Genomic DNA, 25,146 nt, shown 5'->3' on the forward strand with positions numbered 1-25,146 from the left:
GCTCCAGCCCTCGGATCCCTTTTGTAGCCCTCCAACAGTTCCATGTCCTTCTTGTGCTGAGGGCTCCAGAGCTAGATGCAGTACTCTAGGTGAAGTCTCACCAGAGCAGAGTAGAGGGGCAGAATCACCTCCCTCGACCTGCTGGCCATGCTTCTGATGCAGCCCAGAGTATGGTTGGCCTTCTGGGCTGCCAGCGCCCATGGCCGGCTCATGTCCAGCTTTTCATCCACCAGCACCCCCAAGTCCCTCTGGGCAGGGCTGCTCTCGATCCTTTGTTCCCCCAGCCTGTACTGATGCACAGAAGAGATATATGCACAGAAGAGACTCTTTGCCACAGATCAGACTCCTGTCGCCAGACAATGATGTGCCATCAGAGTGATACCCAGACTAAGCCCCTGGGATGCCACCAGGAGAGCAAGAGATGGCATCTCTGGGCCAGTGACTCCGTGTCTAATCATTACAGTGAGGAGAGGCGGATCACTGCCAAGGGGGCCAGGGAATCCCCTTCTAACGTGGTCCCTTGGCCCTTCCTCAGGACATTTGTCCCAGCTCCTTTCTGTTGATACGGGAAAAGATGAAGAGCCTATGCGGAAGGGCACAGGGACGCTGTCCATCTAGCTGATGCTCTGTGTCCCCCCCTTCTCAACACTTGAGGGCTGTAAGAGCTTCAGAGCATCTCTCTATCCTCTCTTCAGCTGCTGCCTCCAGGGGAGCCTGCACGTTCCCCACATGGCAGGTGTAAATGGAGAAGGAAGGACCAGGCAGAGGCACAGCTTCAGATTGGGAGGATCGCATTCAGCCCAGGGCTTCCTCTTCAAGGACTCAGCCTCCCAACAACATCCTCCTCTGCAGAGGTGGCCGATACCCTAGACATGCCTCGGCCTTGCTCTGTTCATGTCCCCTTGTGCGTGAGAAGGAGGAAACTTCCATGAGCTGCAACCCCCAATTTGGAGTCCCATCATCACTGACTAAATTTCTTCTTCTACCTCTGGCCCACTGGGGGCCAGATCAGCTCTCCCACTAAACCCAGTTGTGTTTATTTCCCTTGGCTCACAACCACAAGACTAAGAGCCCTCTCTTAGCCTTTACTCCAGCCTTCTCAATGACACAGGAGGGTCATTGCCCTTGTCTTTGGAGCAAGCTCTAGGATGAGGAGGAAAAGATACATCTCAGAGCAGAAACCATGACAAACTAAGCCTTTCCAACCGAGCCCATCGCAGGACACTTCGAGACCTGGGGCTGCTGAAACTCTGCACGAGCTTGATGTTGAAATATTCTGTGTTTGCTGAGCACACTTATTTTCCTGAGCTTTCCTGAATGCCAGTTGTGCCACACGGGCCAAGCGCTGATGAAGGGCTGTTGGGGTGCATGCTGTGTACAAGCACGCCACACCTCTTGCAGCAGACCTGCTTTGCGCTTCGTGAGTTAGAAAACCCAAGGGTGGCTGGGTGACCATCGGTTTTTGAAGGCTGCAGACTCACCAGGACAGCATTTTCCCCACTTCTTCCTGCAGCTGCCAGAGGCCATGTGCAGAGCTGGTGTGGGTCTGGATTTTAAAGGGTGTAGCACAAAAATATCGCTGCTGCAAAGGCGATTTCATTTACAACCTGATGACTTTTAACAAGAAAATCACACGCTCTTTTCCTGCAAGGCAGACAGAAATATGCAGTATCAGGCCTGCCTTTATTTCTGCCCCTTCTGGGTATCAGCAAATGAGTCTGTCTCTCTCCAGTCTTCCGCCTCTTTTAGGTGCTTTACACTATTAGATAAACCCCTGGCAGAAGGAAAGGGAATTGAATTAAAAATTGATCTGCTCTACCTCCTGGGAGCTCTATGAAAGGCAGCATCCCAACATTTCCTGGGTAGAACAGGAGGAAGGAGAAAAAATAACCCTTAAAAAGGAGGAAAAGGGGGGTGGGAGCATTAATTAGGCTGAAAAGACACGCGGGTTGCACTGCCTATATACTTATTCAGTAGATAGTCAGGCAGATGGCGCATAGGACTACCCAGATGCATGACAGGTGATATTTCCAAAAAGCACTGGGGACCGAGGGAGTAGAACTGGCACCAGTTCAAGTCCAGTGGCCCAGTCATGTAGATTCAGACACAGGTGATAATGGCCCAGAATTTTTAGAAAATATCTAATGTTCTGGGGGTCTGAACTTGCAGCACTTACACGGGGCTCGAGCCTGTGGATCCATGTGTGTGTACGGAGAATGCGCATCAGCACAACCTGGAAATCAGGTCCAGATGAAGAGGATACAGATTTCCTCATGGATCACCTGCCCTGAACGCAAACAAAGGCTGGTCCAGCTCCCCGCTGTGTTCATGCACCCGGCTCCCATGCAGCCGCGCTCTGCAGTGACATTATGTGCCTACCCAGAAAGTCAGAACAAGAAGCGTATACAAACACGCTGTAGAACACAACCAATACAGTAAACAGAGTGAAGATTACAGGGAGTGATTTGGCTGGCCTGCATGAACTGTTTTGCAGGGCTCCGGTGATGCAAAGCAGCTGTCAGCTTGGTCATTCCCGTGAATAACCGTCTCGTATTAGCCCAGCCTTGCACTTGGGTCTGGGCATACTTGGGAATCTGCTCCAGGGGTTGCACCCTCGATGCACATATACGGGACAGTGAAGGATGTCTTCAAGATACTGGCATGCTGTGCAAGTGCCTGAGAGCTACGGGCTGTGAACAGGAAACCCATTGAACCGAAGCCAACTGTGGAGAATGTAATTACACAGTTAAAGTAGGAGACCACTGACAGTTACATAACAAAGGAAACCCAGCCTCGCTGGAGGCAAATTGCTTTTGTTCTGCTTGAGAAAGGAAGGTTTTGTTGACAGCCCAGAGATCTGCTTTCAGACAGGAAGACTTAGAAAGAGTCGCACAACAATGTCTTACTCCATTAGATAGCTCTGCCTGATGGGCTGATGGGCTTCCCTGTCCTAGAGGGCTGCTCTTCTGGGCCGGGGCCATTAAAATAGCAAGTCAGCTCAGCTCATCCTCCAGTCACCACCACTGGCTGCAAAAAAACCCTTCCAGGAGCACATTAAAAATGGTAGTGATTCTTTTAGGATATGCTGTTTGCTTCCTCCTCTCCTTCCCTGCAAGACAACTGCGTGCGGAGGGGATTGTCTCAGGGTTTTCAAAGATCCTGGCTGGGTTTATTTAACCTATCCACTGCTGGGAAGTTGCCTTAGAGAAGGAAGGTAAAGCTAAACAGGTCTTGGGTATGGACAGGGAGGTGGAGGCGGTGGGCTGGGTGGTCTTGGGCAAAATCATGTCACTGCTGAGCTGTTAGAAAGGCAGGTCTGGTGGGAAGGACCGTGTCCATTTTCTTAATCAAATGCAGAATAAGCTCTGTTGTAATTGTTTTGATGAGGTGCTGGAGCTGTTTCAGAAACTCTCAGTGATGGCCTCTTCACGAGGCAGTCTGCTCCCCTGCTCTACTATCCTCTCTTAGAAAGCTTCTCCTGACATTTAATTCCTTTGCTGTAATCCAAGGTCAGCACCTCCTATCCCTGAGGAACATGAGGAACATTTTTTTTTCATCCTTCCTCTGTGCAGAAGCCTTTTATGCGTTGGAAGGCTGCAATCATGTGTCTCCTTGATCTTCTCTAGACTGGACGTCTTCTCTCCTCAACCTCACAGATCATGAGTTCTCTGTCGCCCTTGGGCCACCTCAGGATGCAGCTGTGTGTCTGCCCACATGACCTTCACACTTGCTATGAAGAGTTTTATGCCAACCAAAGAATGCTGTTATTATTAATGTCTGCAGCCAAAGTTAAAGATTTCTCCCATATCCTGGACACAGGACATGGAGCCTCTAGAAGGTTTCAACCTTGAATCCAGGCAGGCAGCGTAAAAAGCAGAGGACCTGTGATTTGCCAGCATGTGATGCTAAGAACGTGCCTTGCCATGTTCTAAGTCAGTCTGTGGGGTCTCATTCAGGTACTGGGGGGATTTCTCCAACATAGAGACATGCTGTATATAGGCTGGCAGCTACAGACTGTGAACAAGAAACCCACTGGCCTGAGGGCTCCTGCTGTAGCTTCATGGGCCAGTGGAAAGTCAGCCAAGAGGTGGCAATGAGTCATTGCCTTCCATATGTCAGATGCATAGCCTTTGAGGCAAAAATCTTCTAAGGTGGCCTAAACAACTTGATGGAGGCTGTGCTGACAGGTCCTTGGTTAGTAGATACACGCAGTAGATACCTGCAAAGCACATCCTTGTGGTCTGAGGAGCCCCAACAAATCCTCTGGGTCTTTCCAGGGAGAGGGAAGCATGGTTCTTAATAACATTGGCAGCGCTTGGCTGCAAGAACTGCGGAGTGACAATGCAGCTGTCAGGAAGTCAGCTAAAGTCGGGAGGTGGCAGGTTTGGGACAGTCCTCATGGAACAAATTGTCAGTCCATGGGATTCATTGCTACAAGATGCTGTGTCACAAAAGACTTGGAGGGATTGAAGGCGTGATCGAACCAGAGTTACTTATGGAAGAGCAATCCACCAAGTGTTATTCAAAGCAGAAACACCAATGCTAGCGCACAAGTTCAGTTTGTCAGTGGAGTGGACTCGTCTCTGATGTTTTCCTGCAGGGATAACATTTTTCTCCTTTAAAGAGTTCTGGAATTTGCCTGAGCCTTTGAACTCTCATGACTACATCACATTAATCACTCTGCTTTGTTGCCTGGGAGTTGGCAGGTCTCTGACCTCTGCCTGAAGGAGCTGTAAAACCATGCTTGGTTGTGATACCCTTGATCTTGAATTCTAACGTTCTGGCCAGCACCACCGGCGTCGGATGAAGGTGAAAGAAATTTTGTGACACACGGCTATTAAATAGTCTTCCATGGGAAGAAACTTCTTCTCAGCCTTTATTTAGGGCAGACTGGCTTATGTCCTGAAGCATCGCGGTATAGATCACTTCCCCTAAGTGTTATTAATACCAGTTATTAATGGCACTTCTCTCCATTTTCATGCCCATACTTGAATCCTTCTCTACCTCTGGTCACTGTGCAGTCTTATGGCAATGAGTTCCATGGATGAAATGTGCACTGGCATAGAAAAAAACAGCCTGAGGGAGGGATATTTTAGACTAGACTAGACTAGACTAGTTCAGTTGGAAGCCTTTTTACCCAAAGGTTACCAGAAGCTACTCCTCCTGAGCATTCAAAAGGCTCACAGAGTTTTTCATGAGAAATAAGAAGAGACAGGAGACAGTTTCAGAGGAAACAAACTGATACCCTGCACAAACTCAGCTTATCCTGCTCAGCTGACCAGGAGTCTGAAACAATATCCATGAGCACTCAGATGCAGGGGGAGAGGGAAGGGAGTTATTTCAGAGTGGCTGCTGAAACCACAGCGCCGTCGTGCACAGTTCCCGTTGTAATGACCTCTCAAATCCATTAACTGTGAGTCTTTTACACACACACACACACACACCCCCACACACCATCCCGGGTTGATTTGCAGCAGAGGCAATGAGAAAGCAGAAAGCTTCTCTGGCCAGACTCCATCCTCTATAGAGGCAAGCAGACACTGGAGAACACCAGCCCCCATCCTCATTTCACCCCCGGATCATCCACTATTGTTCTGCTGGTGTCAAACACCTTTGATAAGGAGTTGGCATAGCCAGGGCATCCGTGAGATGCACATCTCTCTATATACCCTCCCCTCCATGCTGAGGATCCTTTGCAACTGAAAATAAAGAAGCCTCATCTGAAATGAGACACTAGATTCACACAATAGATTTTGGAGGGGGAGGACAGGAAGATGTTATTTTTGGCTGCTTGCCTACTGCAAAACCAGCCACCACTCTAAAGTCAATAGATCTCTATTAGTGACTCCGGTGGGAGGTGCAGGCTCGAGATTTACATCAGTATTTGTAGGACAAACATATTTTGAGGCCACAGGTAAGAGTCTGTTGCTGTTGTGCTTATCTTTATGCAGGCTTGCAGCAAAACACATCTCTCCTCTGAGGAACTTATGGCTCAGAGCCCAGAATTTAGGGTGTAAAGTTGTTTTGGTGATAACTCCTTCAGATTTCAGCTAGTACCTAGATGCTTTGAAAGCCAAGCCTAAAGAAGCAAGTTGGACGAAGGATGGAAGAACCAAAAAAGGAAGGGGCTTCTCAAAGTCACCCCAGGGTGACTGGCAGAGCCAGGAATAGCACACAGGTTATTTTGGTGCAGAGCCATCTCCATCCTCAGCCATATAAAGGTTAAGCATCTAACCTAGCATGTTGTTCAAGGCTCTTTCTATAGATCACAAAGAAAAGCAGGAACAACCAGCAGGCGATACAAACCGCCTTACATGGGATAAGAGGAGAGGTCTGACTGACACACCGACTGTAGAAGAAACCTCTAGAAATAATTTTTCAAAGGCTAGATAGATTAATCCCACCTGCTGGTCTGTGGTTTAACAGAGGCCAGCAGCACGCTCAGCCTCCATCTAGGCTGGTGTTCCCATGCCATGGTCTACAACAGCCAGTGGCTGACAAGGTCTTGACAAGTGATCCCCAGTTTCTCTGTAGAACCAGAGTAAACACTAGACTTTAGTAAAAACTAGAGGTCAGAGGATTGAAATCATGGTGGTCCGAGGAAAATATTGGCAGCTAAGTTTCCTTGGCCAGAGAAATGTGGAAACCATTGACTGAGCAGTGGCTTTCAACTTTTCTCTGTCATTTGTGAGCCCTTTGCCATTTCTTGGTGGAGATGTCGACCTTATACCAAACCAGCATGACTATTAATGATAGACTCTAGGATTTTTATCCACCTTTCAGAAACCCCTCAGGAGCATCCATCACTGCCAGTGAAGCTGGAGACTGCAGACACAAAGCCAAGGAGGTGCAGCCTGAACCAGCAGGTACTGCTTGTGGTTCCAGGTGTTCCTGAAGATGATGGGAGTCCGTGGTGTAACTGTACCAGCTGCCTTCAGCATTGCATGAAAAATGCAAAGACATGGCAGGGACAGGGACTTGAGATGGTTTCCTCAGCAGTCCCTGCTCAAGTGGATGTTTTCCTTCTCGTCTTTGAAATTAGTAGGTTTATTTACAACTTGGTAAATGGCTGGTTTTTGGCTTTTTTTCCAACAAAAGGATTTTAAAATTTTATTTAAAACACACCATTAGACTTGAAGCCCAATATTCAGGACAGAGAGGAAGGATGAAAATTATCAGCTTTGCTGCAGTCTTGGAGGGATTTTTATTGGTAACAACTGCTTGCATTACTACAGCAGCTGCAGGTTTTGACCAGGAATTGGAATGGTCCAGAAATTACTACAGCATAATCACTTAGGCCAAAATCCACCACATGTACCTGAGCTGTCTTAGGGTGAGTCCCTCCAGCTTAGTCAACAGAGAAAGACAGACTCTGCTTGTGAGGGGTGATGCACCCTTTCCAGGTCTCTGTCTTGCACCACTGACCACAGAGAGGAAAATCCAAAATCTTGCTTTGACAGAGGCTGTTCAGTGGCAAGAAACAAGGTGTTGAGTGCAACTTGATGCCCTGCAATAGTTCACTTGGCCTCCAGCTCCTGCTCCATCGCTCCCTGCTGGTCCTGTGCCATGTCTACCTGCCCTTGGTAGATATCTCGGACACCCTGGGTGCCTCTAGATGACTACATGGAGGCAAATGTATTGAGCCTTCATTGCCTATGTAGAGTGAACTGAATCTCTCCCCAGGCTCATTGTTATGCTGGCTGGAGCTCCTTGGACAAGCTCAGACCACGAAGCCCGGGTAGACACCTAGACGTCTCAGAGTAGGCAAGAGGAATCTCCTGCCTGGGATGCCCAAGGGAAGGGGGGATGAACCTGGACCAGAGCATGAGGCAGTTTCTGTCTCTAAAAGCTTCCAGCTCCAACACAGCCAAAAGGAAACACCTGGAGGAGAAAGCAGCTTCCTAAGTATCCTGTGAGATGCTCACACACCTACTTGCAATACCTGTGCTCACTTAGTTCAAGACAGTCTCTGTGTTTCCCAGAGACCACTTTTGGCTCCAGGGTTCTTACTGTGGCTGTCCTCTTTTAGCCACATTCAGGAGCCTTTTAAAAATTTATTTTACGTTTTTAATTGATGCACAAAATGCAGGGTTTTTCTCTTTCCAGAGGTGCATTTCCCAAATCTAAACATGAAAACATTGAGGTCTCCTAACCCTGGACATCACAAATGCAACAAAAGACTAAATCACCCACAAACCACTGAACAAATGAAACCAATTTTCTTTTGAGGCATTTGCAGGAGAACACCTATTCATACACAAACAAAGCAACCAGCAGTAATCCCCAAAGGAGTAAAAATGCAGGGGGTTATGGTTGCCTTTTAACTTGCCCTGACGCTTTCCTCTACCACACAGTGACTGGCAAGGTGATGAATGTGAAAAACAGCAGAAGAGCTTTTACCTTCAGTAACTCCCCCAACGTCTTTAGATGTCTACTTTGTCAACTCCTTCCAGAGCATGACTTGCTGAAGGACACGCAGGAAGAAGATAATAATATTTTCTTACTCATTTCCTCATACCCTTTAAGGACATGGATAGCCAGTCATGCATCAGGACTGCAAGTTCTCACTCCTTTATCTAGTGTTTTTTAAGTCTGGTTTTCTTTGAGCCTCAGCTTCTGGAGTCATGTGTTGGGGGACACAAAGCTCACATTTAAAATAAAAGCAGGCATTAACTTGCCATGGCAGCAGAAAGAAGCTGGAGATGATTAACTTCAGAGTGCCAGAATAAGGGGAGGGAAAAGGACGAGAGATAAAACCTTCCCCTTTTTGAAAAGCTCATGATATTTTAAGCAACTGTCATAATTTTGGGAATATTTCCCACCTGTAATCATTCAAATGAGTAGCTAAGACAGGGTCTCCCTCACTGCAGCGCTGGGTGCTACCTGCAACCCTCTTTCATTAGGAGGAGAAAGAGGTGTCCATTGTACTGCAGAGGTTTTTTGCTACATGGCAGAGGGGAAAAGACTTACAAGGTCAATTGTTGGCATCAACTGCCAAAATAAATTCAGAGCAGACAGTGTTCACGGAAACCAGGAAGCCTTTGACAACATCCTGCTGATGCCGCGAGCCACGATTCCACAAATGCAACATTATTGTCTTAAAAACAGAGAGGATGGCCTAAAGCCCACTGTGGTTACAAGATGCAGTAATAAAACTACAAAAACAGAAACAGGTAAAAAACAGAAAAAAAAAAAGAGGAGAAAGATGCAAAGCTAAACCAACTGGCCTGGGCCTTGCTTTGTAGGGTGGCCTGGCACCTCCTCTTTAGAGGTGGCTGATGGCTGCCAAGGCCCCAGGCAGAAGCAGCTCGTGTCAGTCTGCGCTGATGGGACCTGTTAGACAGATACAGAGTCTCTGGAGGGCTGCTTTGCCTCTGTCCGACCCAGTGATGGAGCTTGCCTTGCTGCAGATATCCATGGCATCATGAGCTCACCACGCAGGCTCTCCTGAGAGTGGGGCAGAAAGCAGTGATGACATGGTGTCTTACCTACTCCCCTTTAGGTGCCTGCTGTAGCTTCTCTCTCCTTGATGGATCTCTGCTGCCTATGGAGAAAAACTGGGTTACCTCCCTCCCTTGGAGGTGGAGAGGCCGTGGCCTCCAAAAGCAGGTGAGATCCACCTCATCTGACTTCTAAGCAAGCCTGACAGTGTCATGGTCAACCCCATGCTTCCTATGGGGACTCCTGCCTCCCTCCAGGCAGCAGAGATAGAAGGGAAAACACAGCTTCGCATAGCCTAGGTGTCCCCACAAATCCTTCACAGCATACTCAGGTCTTGATTGCAACCACAGACCCCTCTTCTTATGCTCTCCACTCCCCCAGCCTTGTGCATTTGAAGAGTGGTGTTACGGTCCCTTTCCCACCCTGGGATGCCCTGTGTTGGGCATGGCTGGGCCAGCTCTCCTGCTTGTGTTGTCAGGGACTGGAAAGATAGAGGGCTGGATGGGAGCTCTGAGGCTGGAGACCACAGCGTGCTTCTCCAAGGGTGGTCCCCAGCTATGGCTGCACTCTGGCTGGTGCCCATCTGTCTTCATATGACTTGCCATAGCAGATCCCCTCGATCTTCTCCCATCCCCTGAGCTCACCTGTGGTGTCCTGTCATGTGTGGGGAGAAACCATCATGGAAAGCCCTGCAAACTTCCCACGTGGACCCAAACCTGAACTCCTGAAAGCTTTCCTTAGACTTTATAACACCTAACACTGTCTAAAAGCCAGGCGCAGCTGAGAGCTGGTTTCATGCTGCCTTGGAAAGCAAAGCAGCCTCAGTCACGGGGACAACGAAGGGGCCCTGTCTCCTCTGGTCCCCCATTCCCAGGAACAGGAATCCCATTTATTTCTCTCCCAAGCTCCTGGCCCAGCCTTTAGGGCCCTGCCTTCCCACCCTCCTCCCTCTACTTCTCCTGCCTGGTTGGTGTCATTAATTTTCATGCTCTCATACCCTCACTTTCTTGCCAGCGCTTGTGGGAAGGGATGTGCAGCAACCTCCCTGCGCAGAGGATGCAAGAGGCAAGGCAAAGGCTCGGCGGGCGGGTTATAAAGCAGGCAGCCCTCTTCTCTCGTACTCCTGTAGGCAGAGCAGCCAGGAAACTCACGCAGAGGGTTTCTTTCTTTCTATTTTTTTTCCCTCTTCCCTTCGCCTTTCCTTTCCCGCCCCCATCAGCAGCCGCCTCCCCAGCCCGTCCCCCGTCCCTCCCGGCACCATGCCTCCTGGAACGTCGCAGCTCCACTCTTTCATGAGCAGTGTGTGGTATTATGACTCCGGCAACGCTGAGCCCTGCCAGCACGCCTCAAACCACAGGTATCTGACCCCGTCCCAAGCCCCATAACACTGATTTAATGTCCCGATTCACAACCCGATAGGGTCGGCACCATCGGTGGCCGAGATGGGACACCACCCCACTCCCCGCTCCCTCCTCTCCTCCCTGCAGACCCTCTCGCCCTTTGCTGGGGGAGTGTGTGTGGGGGGACCCGTTCCAAAAAAACCACCCGGCGGCAACCGCGGGCAGGGAGCGCGGGAGCTGCCAGCAGCAGCCCGGGGCTGTGCATGGTCGGGGTGCCGTTACAACAAGGCCAGCTCTGTGATTACGGCACATTAAGCTCTCAGTGCGGTGCAGGCAGCTCTGGGGCATGACGTTCTTCCCTGCTCCAGCCAGTCAGCTCCGGCATCCCCACCCCGTCTCCCCCTTTTTTCTGGGCATGGAGGGGAGACACTGGAGGGCTTGACATGCTGCTCACCTGGAGCTGAGGGCAGCCATGGCCTCAGAGCCATAAGGGAAGGCACGGCGGGGAGAAAAGCTGTAGTGGCTGTGCGTGTCCTGGCGGGAGATGGAGAGGAGGAAGGAGGAACTGTCCCCGGAGTGAAAAATACAGCCTGCGACTCATTGCAAGAGGCCAAATCAACCCTGGAGCACATTGCAATAGGGCATCCATGCATCTTGCTGTTGGGATTAAAGGCATCCCCACACTTCGGGGGTACTGGGTGGTGGCTGGTGGTGGGAGTCCCACCAGAGCCCTGTTTTGGGGTTGTTGATGCCTGGGATGGGATGGTAGCAGGGACTGAGCCAGGGACCCATGGAGTGGGACCTGCTGCAGTGTGGGATCCCTCCCACGAGACCGCTAGCATCAGCTAACCCTGTGTGAGAAAATAAATCAGCTGGGTCCTGTTCTCTGTCCCCTTTGACCATACCTACACCCATATGCCTACAATACCTTTTTCCCAAAGCAGTGTGGCCTCATCCAAACCACCTCCTGCAACCCACGGTACACCTGAAATGTGTCTAAGCATTATTTGGGGTGGTGCATGTTGGCAAGAGCTAAAGACAGGCGAGGAAGCGTGCTGGTAGTAAAACAGCGTGGAGGATCGTAGGACAGCACTTCCGCCCTGGCTCGCCTGTTTTTACTTATTAGTGAAGGTAAAGCCCTGTCAGCTGGGAGTTTGTTCAGGCAGTGCCAATGTCTCTTCTGTCCTCTCTTGTCCATCCTTCTCTCTGGGCTGGAGGAACAGCCCTGGTCCTCGATACCTCCTCTCCCTTGGCCAACTCAGAAAGAGCCTCTTGCCCCATCAAAGCACCGCCAGGCCTTGGGCTGGGACCTGTCCCCTCCCTGTATGCTTGCACATACCCCTGCCCTCTTCCAGGGTTCAAACACCAATCCAAGGCTTTAAGCTAAGGCCTTGGACCTTCCTCCAAATGGTCTTATTTCCTGCCATCTCATGACCTGTCTTCACTAGAAATATCCTCTTTGTATCCCAGCAAGCCAGAGATACCAGCTTTGCCTTTTTGGGCACCTTCTTTTTCCAGCCAGGAACGGGCGATTTGTAGGTGTGGGAACTGTTCCAGTCTCTTGTCACACTCCTTTTCCCCATCCTTACAGCAACAAGACTGGAAGAGGAGACACCAAATACTGGGAGTTGTCATAACGATTGGTTCTTCTGGAGGGCTAACAGCACTGATAATGAAGGCTGGCACTGTTAACAGAGCAGACACCGGGATGGAAAAGGATTTGCATGCCCAGGTCTACTAGGTCTCTGTGCACACCCTATGGCCTCTCAGCCATGGATGCCCCCAGCAGCAATGCTGATGGCTCTCATGCAGCAGATTCAGCTGCGTTGCAATTACAGGAGAGATGGGTGATTCACCTCACCATGTCAACAGAAATAGGAAAAGTGGCAAATGGAAGGATGCAGGCATCCACCTAGGCAGGCTGCAAGGGCTGGGCTGTCTGCTCCTACTCCACCACAGGCCTCTCCTCCACCCAGCTCCGTTGGCAGGACGGCAGTCAGTTCACCCTTTGGCTTGGCCATTGTTCTGCTTATCTGGGTAACTCAGAGGCTTTATCGCCCCAGGAAGCGCTGAGTCAGGTCAGCCAAGCTTCGACCGCATTGACCTCTACGGAGATCCTCTTTGTGTTCAGGCTCCTTGGCACAGAACCAGGGCTGGATCTTTACCTGGGTGCAAAACAAGGGCTGACTCTGTTCTGTTTTCACCAGGTGAAGCTCGCTTCCCTCCCCCTGCTCCTCGGCAAACCTGAGTCATCTTTTGCTGATGACAGAGTAAATTAGGATTACACAGTAGCTGTGTCTTTGAATGGCATGATTTCCCACTTCCAGTCCTACAAACTGTGTGCAAAAGGCACTTAAAGCTCAATTTGTTGATCGCACTGACATTGTCAATGACACCAAGGGATGCAAGGGCGAAATCAGTATAAAAATTTGGGTAGGAGAGAAGAAAAAGCAATCACCTATTGCACAGTCTGCTTTACATACTGATGCTAAATTTGCTCAGATGTCATAGATACAGACATCACAATTTGGCATCCTTTGAGAATGGACCCAAATCCACAGCTGAATCCAGCCCTGTCCTGTGGTTTGAAAAACCCGGCCTGCCAGCATGCTTATTGTCCTTCCCCACCGCCACCACAGCCAGAAACAAGAGTGGCACTCCCCCCTTTCAGATACGTCCCCCAAATTGCTCTTGTTTAAATGCTTTCAAGAAGGCATTCATTGCACAAGGCAGCCAGCCACAAAAGAAGCTACTGAAGCATGGCCGAACATGGTTTGGAGAAGCATCTGGAAACTGCGGGCTTGTCATCCAACCCAGATCTCTCAATTTGCAGAATCTTCTCCCTTCCTGTCCAGATGCAAACCAGGGCCAGGAGACCAAAACCAGCATGTACCAGTTGGGCTTCTCCAATTTACCTTCCATCTCTCTCCTTATTTCCCTGCAGTGACTCTGATTGACATCAGATGAGACTCTCTTGGCCCTTCTTCACTCCCCAGGAGCACCACTGATTTACGCCAGCAGAAGGTTCCGTCCCCTTGAGCTTTGTGGTTTCTATGATGAGGTTAAGGCAAATCACAGAGAAAATCTGATCCCAGGAATGAAACAAAAAAAAAAAAAACAAAACCAACAAACATGCCTCATTGTGGTGGTGAAAGGCTGATGGAGAAACACCAGTCATGGTGGGAAATGAATTGGAAATGAAGCTCCTATTCTGCAGTGGGATCATATGGTGGGATGCTCTGAGACTGCTTAACGATGCTACGGCATGAGTCAGAGCCATACCGTTACACCCGCAGGCTCACTTGTACGTACACGCGTATATATCAGCTCTGTACCAAAGCTGTGTCTTTGTCAGCAGAGGAATTAAGACCTGGAGGCCCACCCAGGTTCTGCGGGGTGCAGACACAAGCTGATCTGTGGTGGGATGCCCTGCAGCTGAGCGGGTCCCTTGAGGATATGGGGCAGCTCTGAGATGCGCCAGCACCCATTGCTGACATCTAAAGCTGAGCGAGGGAAATCAGCCCCATCCTGCTTTGTCCCCATCCAGTGGCTAGCTCAGGTAAACAGTCCTGGTAATTCAGCACAAGTAGAAACAGGCCGTGCCTGCATTAGATACAGTGCAGCGGACCCTCTGACCACCTCCTGGGGTGTGTTTTAGTAACCATGGCTATTTACACTGGGAAAATATTTCCACCTCAGTACCTGTAGAGCCATCTCTCTCTCTTTTATACTTTTCTGGGAAGAACAATAAGAATAAACCATGTTGGGCTTGTTCAGCCTGGAGAAGAGAAGGCTGCGGGGAGACCTGATTGCGGCCTTTCAGTACCTAAAGGGGGCCTATAGGAAAGAGGGGGAAAATCTTTTTAGTAGGGCCAGCTGGGACAGGACAAGGGGGGATGGTTTTAAACTAAACCAGGGTAGGTTTAGACTGGATCTAAGGAAGAAATTCTTTACAATGAGGGTGGTGAAACCCTGGCAGGGGTTGCCCAGAGAGGGGGTGGAGGCCCCATCCCTGGGACCATTCCAGGCCAGGTTGGACGGGGCTGTGAGCAACCTGATGTGGTTCAAGGTGTCCCTGCTCCCTGCAGGGGGGTTGGACTAGATGACCCCTAGGGGTCCCTTCCCACCCAAAACGTTCTATGATTCTATGTTTCCAAATGCACAGAGTCCACCTTCACTCCCACAAGTCCTCTGTGCCTTTGTTGCACATACAGAGCAAGAAAATGCCTGTAAGCACATAGAAAGCCAATGGGCGAGCTAAATCTCAAGTCCTGGTCTCCTCTCCTTACTGAAGAGGCCATTTTAGAGCAAGCAATTCAGTGAGTGTAACCTTGAGGGCACTGGAAGAAAAAAGAAGCTCAGAGAAAATTCAGGATATCAAACCGTGAGAGGTTAAAAGGCTTTGTAAGCTGATGGCTTTTGATAAGCCACCAATTCTACCTTTTAAAGCTCTATATGTTGGTCCTCTCTTAGCAGTCCCACCTGTTATCAGCTCCCTCCCACTTTTATTTTAATTTTTTTGCTGTATTTTTACTGGACGGAGTGAAATTGCTGACCATGAAATAGATATGCTATGTAGCATTGCTTTACTCATCTTACTCTTCGAGTGCGGCCAGGAGAAACAGGTCATTTCCTTGCAAGCACTTGCCATAGCTGGTGTCTCAAAGCTACTTTAGCTGTGATTGCTCAGTGTCTGAAAGGAGAAGTGGTTTGGGATGTAGGAGTCGAGAAAAAAGTCAAGGTAACATTGAGGTGAGGCGGGGGCTTAGGCAATAGAAGTGGGACAGATGGAAATAGCATGTGAAGTTCATGGAAGTCAGCCCAGTGGTTTCACTGAACCTTGGAATTTAATTTGTATCTTTGCAAAACAAGAGAGGCTACTGGCTATGTGCTACTGGCTATTTGCTCCTGGAGGAGATCAGGCATCGCCTAAAGCGTTTTAATTCACAAGATCAATTAATTAATTACTCTGCAGGTCAGCCTACGGTTTCCTGCAGCTGAGCCATCTCAGGAGCCCTGGGCCTCACTGTGTCACTAAATAAAGTGGGTTAGAGACCATTTTCAGGTCTTGCAGGCAAGGGAAGCTGTAGTAACATGGTCTAGGTGTATGAGTCAATCAGCCCCACCTTTTGGTGGGCTTCAGCATGCCTACAGGGAGTGGTCTGAATGCAGCTTCACATGCCTTCCAGGTTGGTCAAAAATGCTGATTTCTTTCTCCCTAGCCTTGTGAAAGAAAGGCCAAAGACAGCGACAGAAATGACAGAGCAAGCTGTGATCACGATGGGGAGAGGGAGCAGGGGAAGAGCACGGTGCAGGGAAGTGTGAATAAAATCAGGTTCAAATGATGCTCCCGGCTGCAGCAGTCCCAGCCTTCCTGGGCAGAGTAGGGCTAGGGTGCCTCCAGCTTCTGAAACCCTCCTTTTCCTCCTGAGCTAAGACATGTCCCACTGCGTGTCTGCTACCAGAACTGTTCCTGTGCTTAGTGCACGGGATGGGCTCAGGGTTTTCCTGGGATGCTGCAGTCCCTCAAGTGCCCAAGGAGTATAAACCAGGTGAATAAATCAAGGCAATGAGATGGTGATTAAATAATTTGCTAGTGGTCCTAAACAGTGGCAGAGTCCCCCAAAGTGCCACTGAGTCTCAGCTGATCATTTGTCCTCTGCTATGTGTCCAAGAGACGGTTGTTCCCTGCCATCTACTGTTCCTTACGAAGTGCCTCATCCCTTAAGCCGTGGCAAGCATGAGTGGGGTTTTGCATACCACTTCTCTGTTAAACATACAGAAGAACCCCCCATTTAGGTCCCAAGCCAAAGTGCAGTGAAGGGCAGAGAAGGTTTTCTAAGGACACCCAGTGACTTTCAAACCTGCCTTTACAGATGCAGTAGAGGCTGCTTCTTGCTCTCAGTGTGGCAAGACCAAGCAGAAAAATACACTGAAATGCTTGGAGAGAGGGGAAGGGAGACTGAAGTAAAGATAACATCGAGAAACCCTGATTAGCAACAGGGCAGCCATGTGAAAAATGAGATAACCAGCCTGCCTTGGGTGCTGAGACAGCAACTCCTGTCTCCAGCCCTTGCCCCAGACACTGATCTACAAGGAGGTCTTTTTTGAGAGGCCAAGTCTCCTTTTGAGGAGCTGCCCTTATCTAACAGACAACTAATACTCGAGGTCATTACAGTGGAAAGATTCAAAGACACCAAACACCTTTGGACTTTGAAGGCTCATTTGTTCTGCACTTTGACAGGGTCAGAGAGGTAGGCTAGGGCAGGATGGCTGTGCTGCCCAGTCCTGCCTGGCTCAGTGCTTTCCTTGGCTTTGACGTAGGGGGAATGGTTTGGCCTGACCATTTCACCGTCCCTGCAAGCAACGGACTGGACAGCAGATAAGTAGGTACAACTGTGTGGTATCTCAGCTTGTCTGGGCCACTTCTGAGTCCTGGAAGTCCCTGTTTATGTCTATATTGCTAAATACAAGGGCTGGGTTCTGTCCTCTGGTCCTGACACCAAGCGGCACAGCACACCTCATGTTGACAAGCCTAAACTCATTTTTTCCCTAAAAAAAGAGTGTGGCCACATCTAATACCCCTGACCTGTGTTATCCTGAACCATCACTTGGCACTATCTGCAGGACTCATCTGCTCAAGACAAAAACTCTACCAAGAAGCGTGCTAATGGTCAGATGGTGAAGCTGGTGGAGGGGAGGTTCAGAGGTAGCACAGAGCCTACAATGAGCCCGGCTGCTGGCCCCATGGCTCATGTTGCCCTACGTCTATTTAATGCCAAGGAGCAGGAGGTGCAACAAGGTTCGCAGCAGGCCTGGGATGGGATGTGCGTCTGTCAAAATGAGGATTTGGGGGTCTTTACACCAGAGTAACACGGCTGTGCAACCATGGTGTCAGGGTGAGCCTGCACACATCACTGGCTGCTCATCCCTTCTGGTCCCCAATCCTGTGACCCAGTCTCTCCCTCACGTGTCTCAGGGACTCATCTGGCCTTTGCTGTGCAGGTGCCATTCACTGTCCCAGCAACAAACCTTCTCCTACATTTATTTTCTTTTTTACATCTTGGGTTAGTTTGGTGCCAGCTCAGTGAGCTGAATCAGCTCATGGAGGGGTGCACATAGTCAGGGGGGAGACAGGAGCGCAATCCCTGTGATGCCGAAATGCCTTGAACCAGGGGTGCTGGAGGGGGGAGAGGGAAAAGGGGCAGAGAGTTCCACTTTCTGCTTTGCAGAAGGGAAAAACACATGGCCAGAAAGATAGGCCAACCTTGCAGAAGATTTTAACAACTGAACCATCACCTGAATGCTGTCAGAGGAATTTGTGTTACAGGAGGATCAAAGTATGACCTGATAAGAGGGAGTCAACAGCCCAAAATTTTCCGTTCTTGAAAACCAGGTTTCTGGAACTCAATCCAATCTAAGCCTCTGAAGGGAAAGGAAAACCCTACAACACAGAGCCCCTCTCATCGCTGGCAAGGGTCAGCCTGTCCTCAGTGGAAATGAAGAGGTTAATGCCAAGCCAGGTACACTGAGCACGAGTTTGGGTGTTTTCTTCCCACGACACAAGACAGCAAAGCTCAGTCTGACCCAGCAGTTATTCTGCTGGCTGAGTTTCAGCCCCAAGTATAATTTTTTTATTGCTGCGTCATGAAAGGTGCAACACAAAGCTCATCTTTAGTACACCAGCTCTTGCAAGGCCAGCTGAAGTTTGAGGTGTTACGGTTCGGTTAAGATAGCCAAATTACATTGCAACAGCCAAGTGGATGCAGAGAGAGAAAGCACATTATCCGTGTTGGGGCAAAATATCTTTGATATGATCTAATCTCTAACGCGGGCTGATCCTGTTGAGTTCTTCCTTTCGGTCAGGGCTTGCCCTAAGGAACATATTTTCTTTGGGGGTTTTTTGTTGTAATGGTGGCTAATCGAGAGATGCTAAAACTACACTTACAGCAGGAGCTGAGCAAAGAGAGAAACCCCTCAACATTTCTCCTTTTGCAGAGAAACAGCCCATCTGAAAGGGAGGGGGATCCCTGCTGGCTTCTCCCTTTGATCTGGGCAGTGTCAGAGGGCGAGGAGGTTTGGAGGAATCGGAGCTCAAAAGGCTGAGATGAGCCCAGCAAGAGGTGTAGGGATGGGAGAGCTGCACAGTCTAGCGAGTACCTAAATACACGCTGGACTTCATCGCCCGCTCCCAGGGGTGCGGGATGAGGATCGAGCCGTTCGGCAGCAATGATGGCAAGTTCCTGGGAAGGGTTTAAGTCAGAGGCAGCCGTAGTCTGGCTCTGCTATTCCCTCTTCCTTTCTTTAGGCACGAAGAAAATGCAACGACTGCAGGGTTTAGCTGGAGCCATAGCCCTGCTACCAACTCCAGGGAGCAGGATTTCCCCAGCCCTGTATCCCCGTGCCAGGGGAGATGCTTCACCACCTCACCCCACACCGCTTGCTCAGAGGCTGCGTGGTAATAGCTGCGATTTAAGGATTTCAGGGTGCTGAGTGCGGCGCCTGTGCCCCAGGCAACTCCCCAAACCAGGGACTGATTTCAATGGAATTCGAGGAAGGGGCTGAGCGGTGAGTTTCCCAGGCAGAGGGAAACCCTCCAGCCAGCATCTTTACACCCTAGGAGAGTCCCTTATCAGTACCCCCAGCCCAGGAAAAGAGACGATTCCAGACACACAGCTGTGGGACGACTCTCAGGCTCTTCAGCATCGTTTTTCAAAGGGACATGGGAGCGCCGGGCGGCGGTGGCAGGGGCAGAGCAGCTGTCTCCGCTTGAGATGGCTGGGCTGGGGGTAACCCCTCGCAAGGGCTGCAGACACGCCGCCCCAGCCGGAATAATCCCACTGATCTCAAAGCACCGCTCCGGGGCTATTTCTAGGAGGCCAGAAACCAAACAACAACTGCCTGGACCTGAAAGATGCACCTCGGATTTCATTTCCTCCAGCCTTGGCCCCCCTGTGCGCACAGTTGCCCCGTTGCTTTTCCTCTTCCCGATGCAAAGGAGCTCACACCAAACCCAGCCCGCTCAGGTCAGACTTGCCACCGGGCAGCTGAACTTTTTTTGGCTTGCATGGGATGAAATCACAGCCCATGCATTACCCTGACGCAGAGGCTTGTTTGCTTTATATTTTGCGGTTGAGTTTTTTATAGTCCAGGGATATCTGCTAATCCCAAAGTACAATAACAAAAATCGTATCTTTCATAAATACGCGGGGCAGGGATGGGCACACTCCCAAGCGTGTGCGGAGGAAAGAACATTTCAGACATTGTTTCCCTGCACTCGGAGCCTGTCTTTATTTAATGAAGTTAGACAGCTAGTCGGGATTTGCAGGATCTCTATATAGGATTATTTTATTATTATTACTCTTTTTATCACGGGCCGTATTCTGAGGCAGAATATGATTATCTTTCCCTTCCAGCTAGAAATTATTCACCTTCAAATCCTTCTCCTTTCCAGATCCATGAAGATGTGGGTCTGAGGAGAGGAACAGAAAGAGACAAGTCAAAGAGCAAACCATCGACCAGCACCTCCTTATTCCAGCTGCTTTCCTGCCTGAGCCCCAGGATCTCGGCTGGATGGTGACCCGAGAATTGTTTTGGTGTGAACAAGGCAGTTTTTCTGATTTATACCGGACCCTCCTACTGGAGATTAACACTAATCCTGGTGTAGATGCAGGTCCCTTGGGAATGGGAGCTGGGACCCTTCTGCAGGTGACCTGGCTGAGCTTGTCCCTATTTTGGGTTATGTCTGCAAGAAAGGGCTCCAAATCCCCTCCTAACACCCCTTGAATTTCTGGAGGATTGCTACAGCTTCTTTGCAAAATCAGAAACTTCAGCATTGCCCAGGCAGCCTGAGTGGGGCCAGGGCTGGGGGACCAGCGCTGCAGCAAACAGGGGTTGAGAGTGTTCTGCTTCTTAAAATGCATCCCCTAACGTGCAGCACCTTCTGCAAAGCACCGAGCGCTGCTAAAAGGCAAGACCCCCACAGCAAGGTGGAGGTCCCTTTTGCTACCCATTTCATAGCCCTCGTGGACCTGCTTCCCTGGGTCCTGTCGAGCTCAGCCAACCGCAGCCAGCTGGGGCTGATGATACCCATTTCCCAAAACGGAGCTATTCTGATCCAAAGCCCTGCAGAAGGCTGGTAGCTTATTATTGTGATGAAGCAGAATATCTCCTCCAGTGACAACCGGGTTGGGGGGTGCCAGGCTGGGACTGACAAGAGAAAGAAGAGGGAGAAGCAAAGGGGTCAGCAGAGCAAACCATGGGGCTTTCTGCTGGGATGTGGGACGTGAGGAGGTTTTTCCTGTAAGGAGCGCTGGCAGCGCCTTTCAGATAAAATCACAGTGCCTACAGCTTAACGTCTCCCGTGCTCTGCTGATGTCAGACCCTACTTTTAAAGCTCCTTTTGCTCACATCGGTCTTTTCAAGCCCATGTTTGCAGGGTTATCTGGCTCAGGCCAATCTTGCTTCCCTGGTCCTTGGACCAAATAGCAAAATTAACCCAAATTTACTCCCTCATCCTGCCAGATTTTAGGTGCAAAGCGCTCACTCAACAAGCGAAATGTCCCTTGCCATTCAGGCAGGTGTTAATCATGATATTCCCAGGGAAATGCTGGGGGAGGGCTTCTCTGGATTGCCACGGGAGTTGGAGGAGAGCAGAGCTTCACCCAATCCTTCACCCCACATCAAAGAGAACCGTCTGTCCCTCTCAGCTGCCCTTCAAAAGCTCAGGGCAGGGATGTTGATCCTGCTACAGATTTTGCGTGGCCTCAGGCTCATGGTGGGGGCCACAATTTCTGCACAGACACTTTTAACTCTGAGAGGACCCACTCCCACAGCATTTTTCCCTGCGCTGAATTTCCCACTGTGGTTTACAGTTAATGCAGCGACACGCAGCCCGCATGCTGCTGAGATGTGATCCAGCTGCCAGCGTCCTGCCCCATGATGTACCAGTGGCACAGATGATCAAAGAAACCATTTCCCATCCCTACTTCAGCACTCTTGCTGCAAAAAGTGTCTTTATTATCATCTTTTCCCGCTGACAAAAGGAATAACGGGAGTGATAGCTTCAGATGTAGGATGCATCGTGCTCTGCCCCGTCTCAGCATCACCAACTCTCAGATGCAAAGCAACTGAGCTGCAAAGAGCCCAGCAATTAGGGCCATGGCTCTCAAAACTCAAGTCTTCCAGCCTCAGACAGATGAATTGTGCCCTGAAACTCTGAACGCTCGGCTGCCTCGGTCTGCGGGAATCCTCCTGACTCAACCCCAAAACAGAGCTTTGCTTTGCTTTGCTTTGCTGGGGGAGTGAAAGATCGGGTACCACTTTTAGCTTAGCCCAAAGCTGCCATGGAGCTTGTCTGTAAATTAAGTCCTTGCATCCCCATCCTTCTGCAGCTACTCTCATTGATTTTTGCTTGTTGCTTCTAGCAGAGAAGCACTTGGTGACTTCTACTGACGGCAGCACATACAACCCACTCAGACCCGCTAGCCAAATATCAAGTATATACCCGACCCTCCTTATAGCGTAGCTAACGAGACATCACCGTGCTGAAACATGCAGCCAATACCATTCTGTGTTTTCAAAGTTCATTTGAAAATCAAGGTAGTTTGGGAAAGAAACAACAGCAAAAAAAAAAAAAAATCAGGCTCCAGGCACCCTGCAAGTTGTTCGCTGCCTCGTAAGTTGTTGTACAGTCGATGACATGGGGCTGGCCTTCTTATTCTGCCTAAGTGGCTGCCAGAAGGGACACACAACATCTCTGCAGACCCTGAATTGTCAGGTCAACCTTTCAAACCTTCTGACAATTCCTTCAGCTGTCAATAGCAGCCTTGAAAAGCGAGGCAAGTATTGGAAACATGAACTTCAGCCTGGGCCTAATTAAACCGAATGGGGTTTCTAGCGTCAGGACCCTAAATCAGTACAGGAGGGGATCAGGCTTTTGGAACTGCAAAGAGAGCAAATACTCTTGTGCATTCCTCACCTGGCCCTTCCCAGCAAATTTGCCCGCTTTCTCGCCCCTCTGTGATTCTGGCAGGGCTATTCCTGATTTATGCCCAGGTCCAGCTTGCTCCGAGCCGGTGCATGGGGCACCAGCTCCAGCCATGAGCCCCCAGTGCCTACCAGTGCTGCTGAGCAAATGGCTTGTGGTCTGAAAGTGTCTGTTGTGATGGGGGTGTAAAAATAAAATACCCACCGGGAGCATGAGACAGCTGGCTGACTGGTCCTCTGCACTGGGATGTACTGGGAGAGGGGAATAAAACAGGAATGGGACTGGGGACACTCTGCAGCCTCGCCTGTCTTTTCTGGGTCCTGAAGTTTGCCGAGCTCCAGTCTGGCTGTGTCATTAATCTGATTTTCACCAGTACCAACAGAGACACTAAAGCTAGCAGGAATTTTGGTGCTGGCTTCAGCGGCAGCAGGGCTGTGGAGGTGGGGGGTAGCAGGTGCTACAGGACCATCCCTGCCAGGATATGGCCCCAAAGTCAGATGTGGTCACGGAGATGCTAATCCAACTCCAGAACAGGGCAGAAACCTCAACTGTTGCTAAAACCTCAATAATACAAGTGGTCCTCCCAATTTCGCCAGTTTTCTTTGGGTTTTGAAAGGTTTATTTGTGCTAAGAGAGCAAGACAGGGATGGACTGCAACAGGGTCATTTTCCGAGGGGCTGCTTCTTCTCATTTACTGATGAGATGTTTCCCTCTAGCACGATACTGGGTGTGTGAGGGAAATATCCCCCTACCAGCCCTGTACAAGGTCCCGAGCAGTCCCTACCAAACCCAGGGGACAGGGCCCATGGTGATGGCTCCTGGAGGGTCAGGGAGGACCTGGCTGGAGCCAGGGTCAGGGTGAGCCCACTCCCTTTCAAACACATCTCCATCCCTCGTGGAAAGCAGGCACCGCTTTAGGTGGGAGCTGTGCCCCTTCCTACACCAGAAGGCACAGAGAAATGGCCAGCAGTGGTGGTGATTCCAGGGATGGAGAAAGCAAGGAAAGCACATGGCAAAGCAGCGTGCCCGTCAGTTAAAATCTGGTGGCCGATTCTGTATGACATTTCGAAGACCACTTGGGGCTGTAGAGGGGGGATCTGTAGATCTGAGCCCATTCCCCGTCACCACCGTCAAGGCAGTTTTGACAGACTTCAGCCCTTTTTGCTACCTCTGTAAAGATATTCTGCCTCGGGGTGTGCAGGAACAGGTGAAAATAGTGCCAGGAAGCAAAGGGTTAATACTACTTTCATGCCTCTGAGCGTAAGCTGTCTGCAAGCCCTGCACTCTAAGGTCCTCTCCAAATTTAATCCCAAAGAGGAAGGCACCGTTTCGCTGGGATTACGCAGATTTGCAGACTAAGAAGGTTAAATTAAAATGAAACTTGTCATCTTGTGGAGGGGGGGGGATAAAAAAAAAAAAAAAAAAGAAAAAGAGGAGGAAAAATTGCCCTTTATCCATAGGTATCTTTTAAATTATCCCCCAAACACTTCCCCCAGATCCCTGTCAAACTGCACGCGTTCCTGTCCAGAGGGGTTTAAAAGTGATTCAAACTCTTGGGGAAGTACAGACATTTTAATTCCATCTGGTGCAGCAACTCTTGAGACCAACTGCAGACACTATCTGCCAGCGGAATAAAACCACTGGGCTGAAAAAAAAAATAAAAAAAATAGTAATATCCCAGCGCTCTGCTTTCTAAATCCTTGGTACAGTAAATTACTCATCAAGGCAACAGCCGCGCGGATCGTTCAAGAACGCGAAGGGAAAAGATTTGCGGGACTCACCAGAGCGTAGACTGAACTCAATACGGAGCAGCAGAGGATCAAACCCAGACTGTGATAAACCAGATATGATCCCATATCCAAGAGGCTTCTTCCAGCATCCAAGCTTGCTCAGGGAAGTAGGAGGACGAGAGGTCTTCCAGTGCTCCAGTTGCAGATGATTTCTCCTCCTCCTTCCCTCCCGCCCCCCATGGCTGGAGATCTGGGCAGCTCCCTAAACGCAACCGAGGAGCCCATGCGAAGCGGAGCAACTTCGCTCCCTTCAGAGCCGCAGCCCCCGGTGCTGTTTGTTTTCCGTGTGCATCTGTCTCAGAGCAGAAAAAATCACATCCATATGTCAAAACTGCTCTTCTGTTTCCTTTTTATGAGGCAGTGGGAAGTTCAAATAATTTCTTTGTCAAACGCAAACACACAGAAAGAGGGAGCGAGAGGGAGGGAGGGAGGGAGAAGGCGAGAGAGGGGTGGAAGGGGTGGGAGATCGGAGAGGGTGGGGGAAGCTTTTAACCACTGCTTTATTTTTAGATCCAGTAATTTTATCTTTTAGGTTTCAGAGGGGTTTGGGGAAGGGGGGGGGGGAGAGGAAAAAACAACAAAACAA

At 49.9% G+C, this 25,146-nt stretch overlaps 1 protein-coding gene across 1 annotated transcript in view; it reads right to left on the reverse strand.

The window, feature by feature from the left end:
- PTH1R (parathyroid hormone 1 receptor) overlaps positions 1-24,626 on the reverse strand; it is a 126,605-nt gene extending 101,979 nt beyond the window's left edge. The window contains exon 1 of the mRNA XM_009640095.2: positions 24,552-24,626. Within this exon, the coding sequence (XP_009638390.1) occupies positions 24,552-24,626 (75 nt within the window). The remainder of the gene's footprint in view (positions 1-24,551) is intronic.
- Positions 24,627-25,146: the final 520 nt, after the last annotated feature.

The sequence above is a fragment of the Egretta garzetta genome, unplaced genomic scaffold (assembly GCF_000687185.1).
Source record: "Egretta garzetta isolate BGI_Z169 unplaced genomic scaffold, ASM68718v1 scaffold275, whole genome shotgun sequence".
Taxonomy (NCBI): domain Eukaryota; kingdom Metazoa; phylum Chordata; class Aves; order Pelecaniformes; family Ardeidae; genus Egretta; species Egretta garzetta.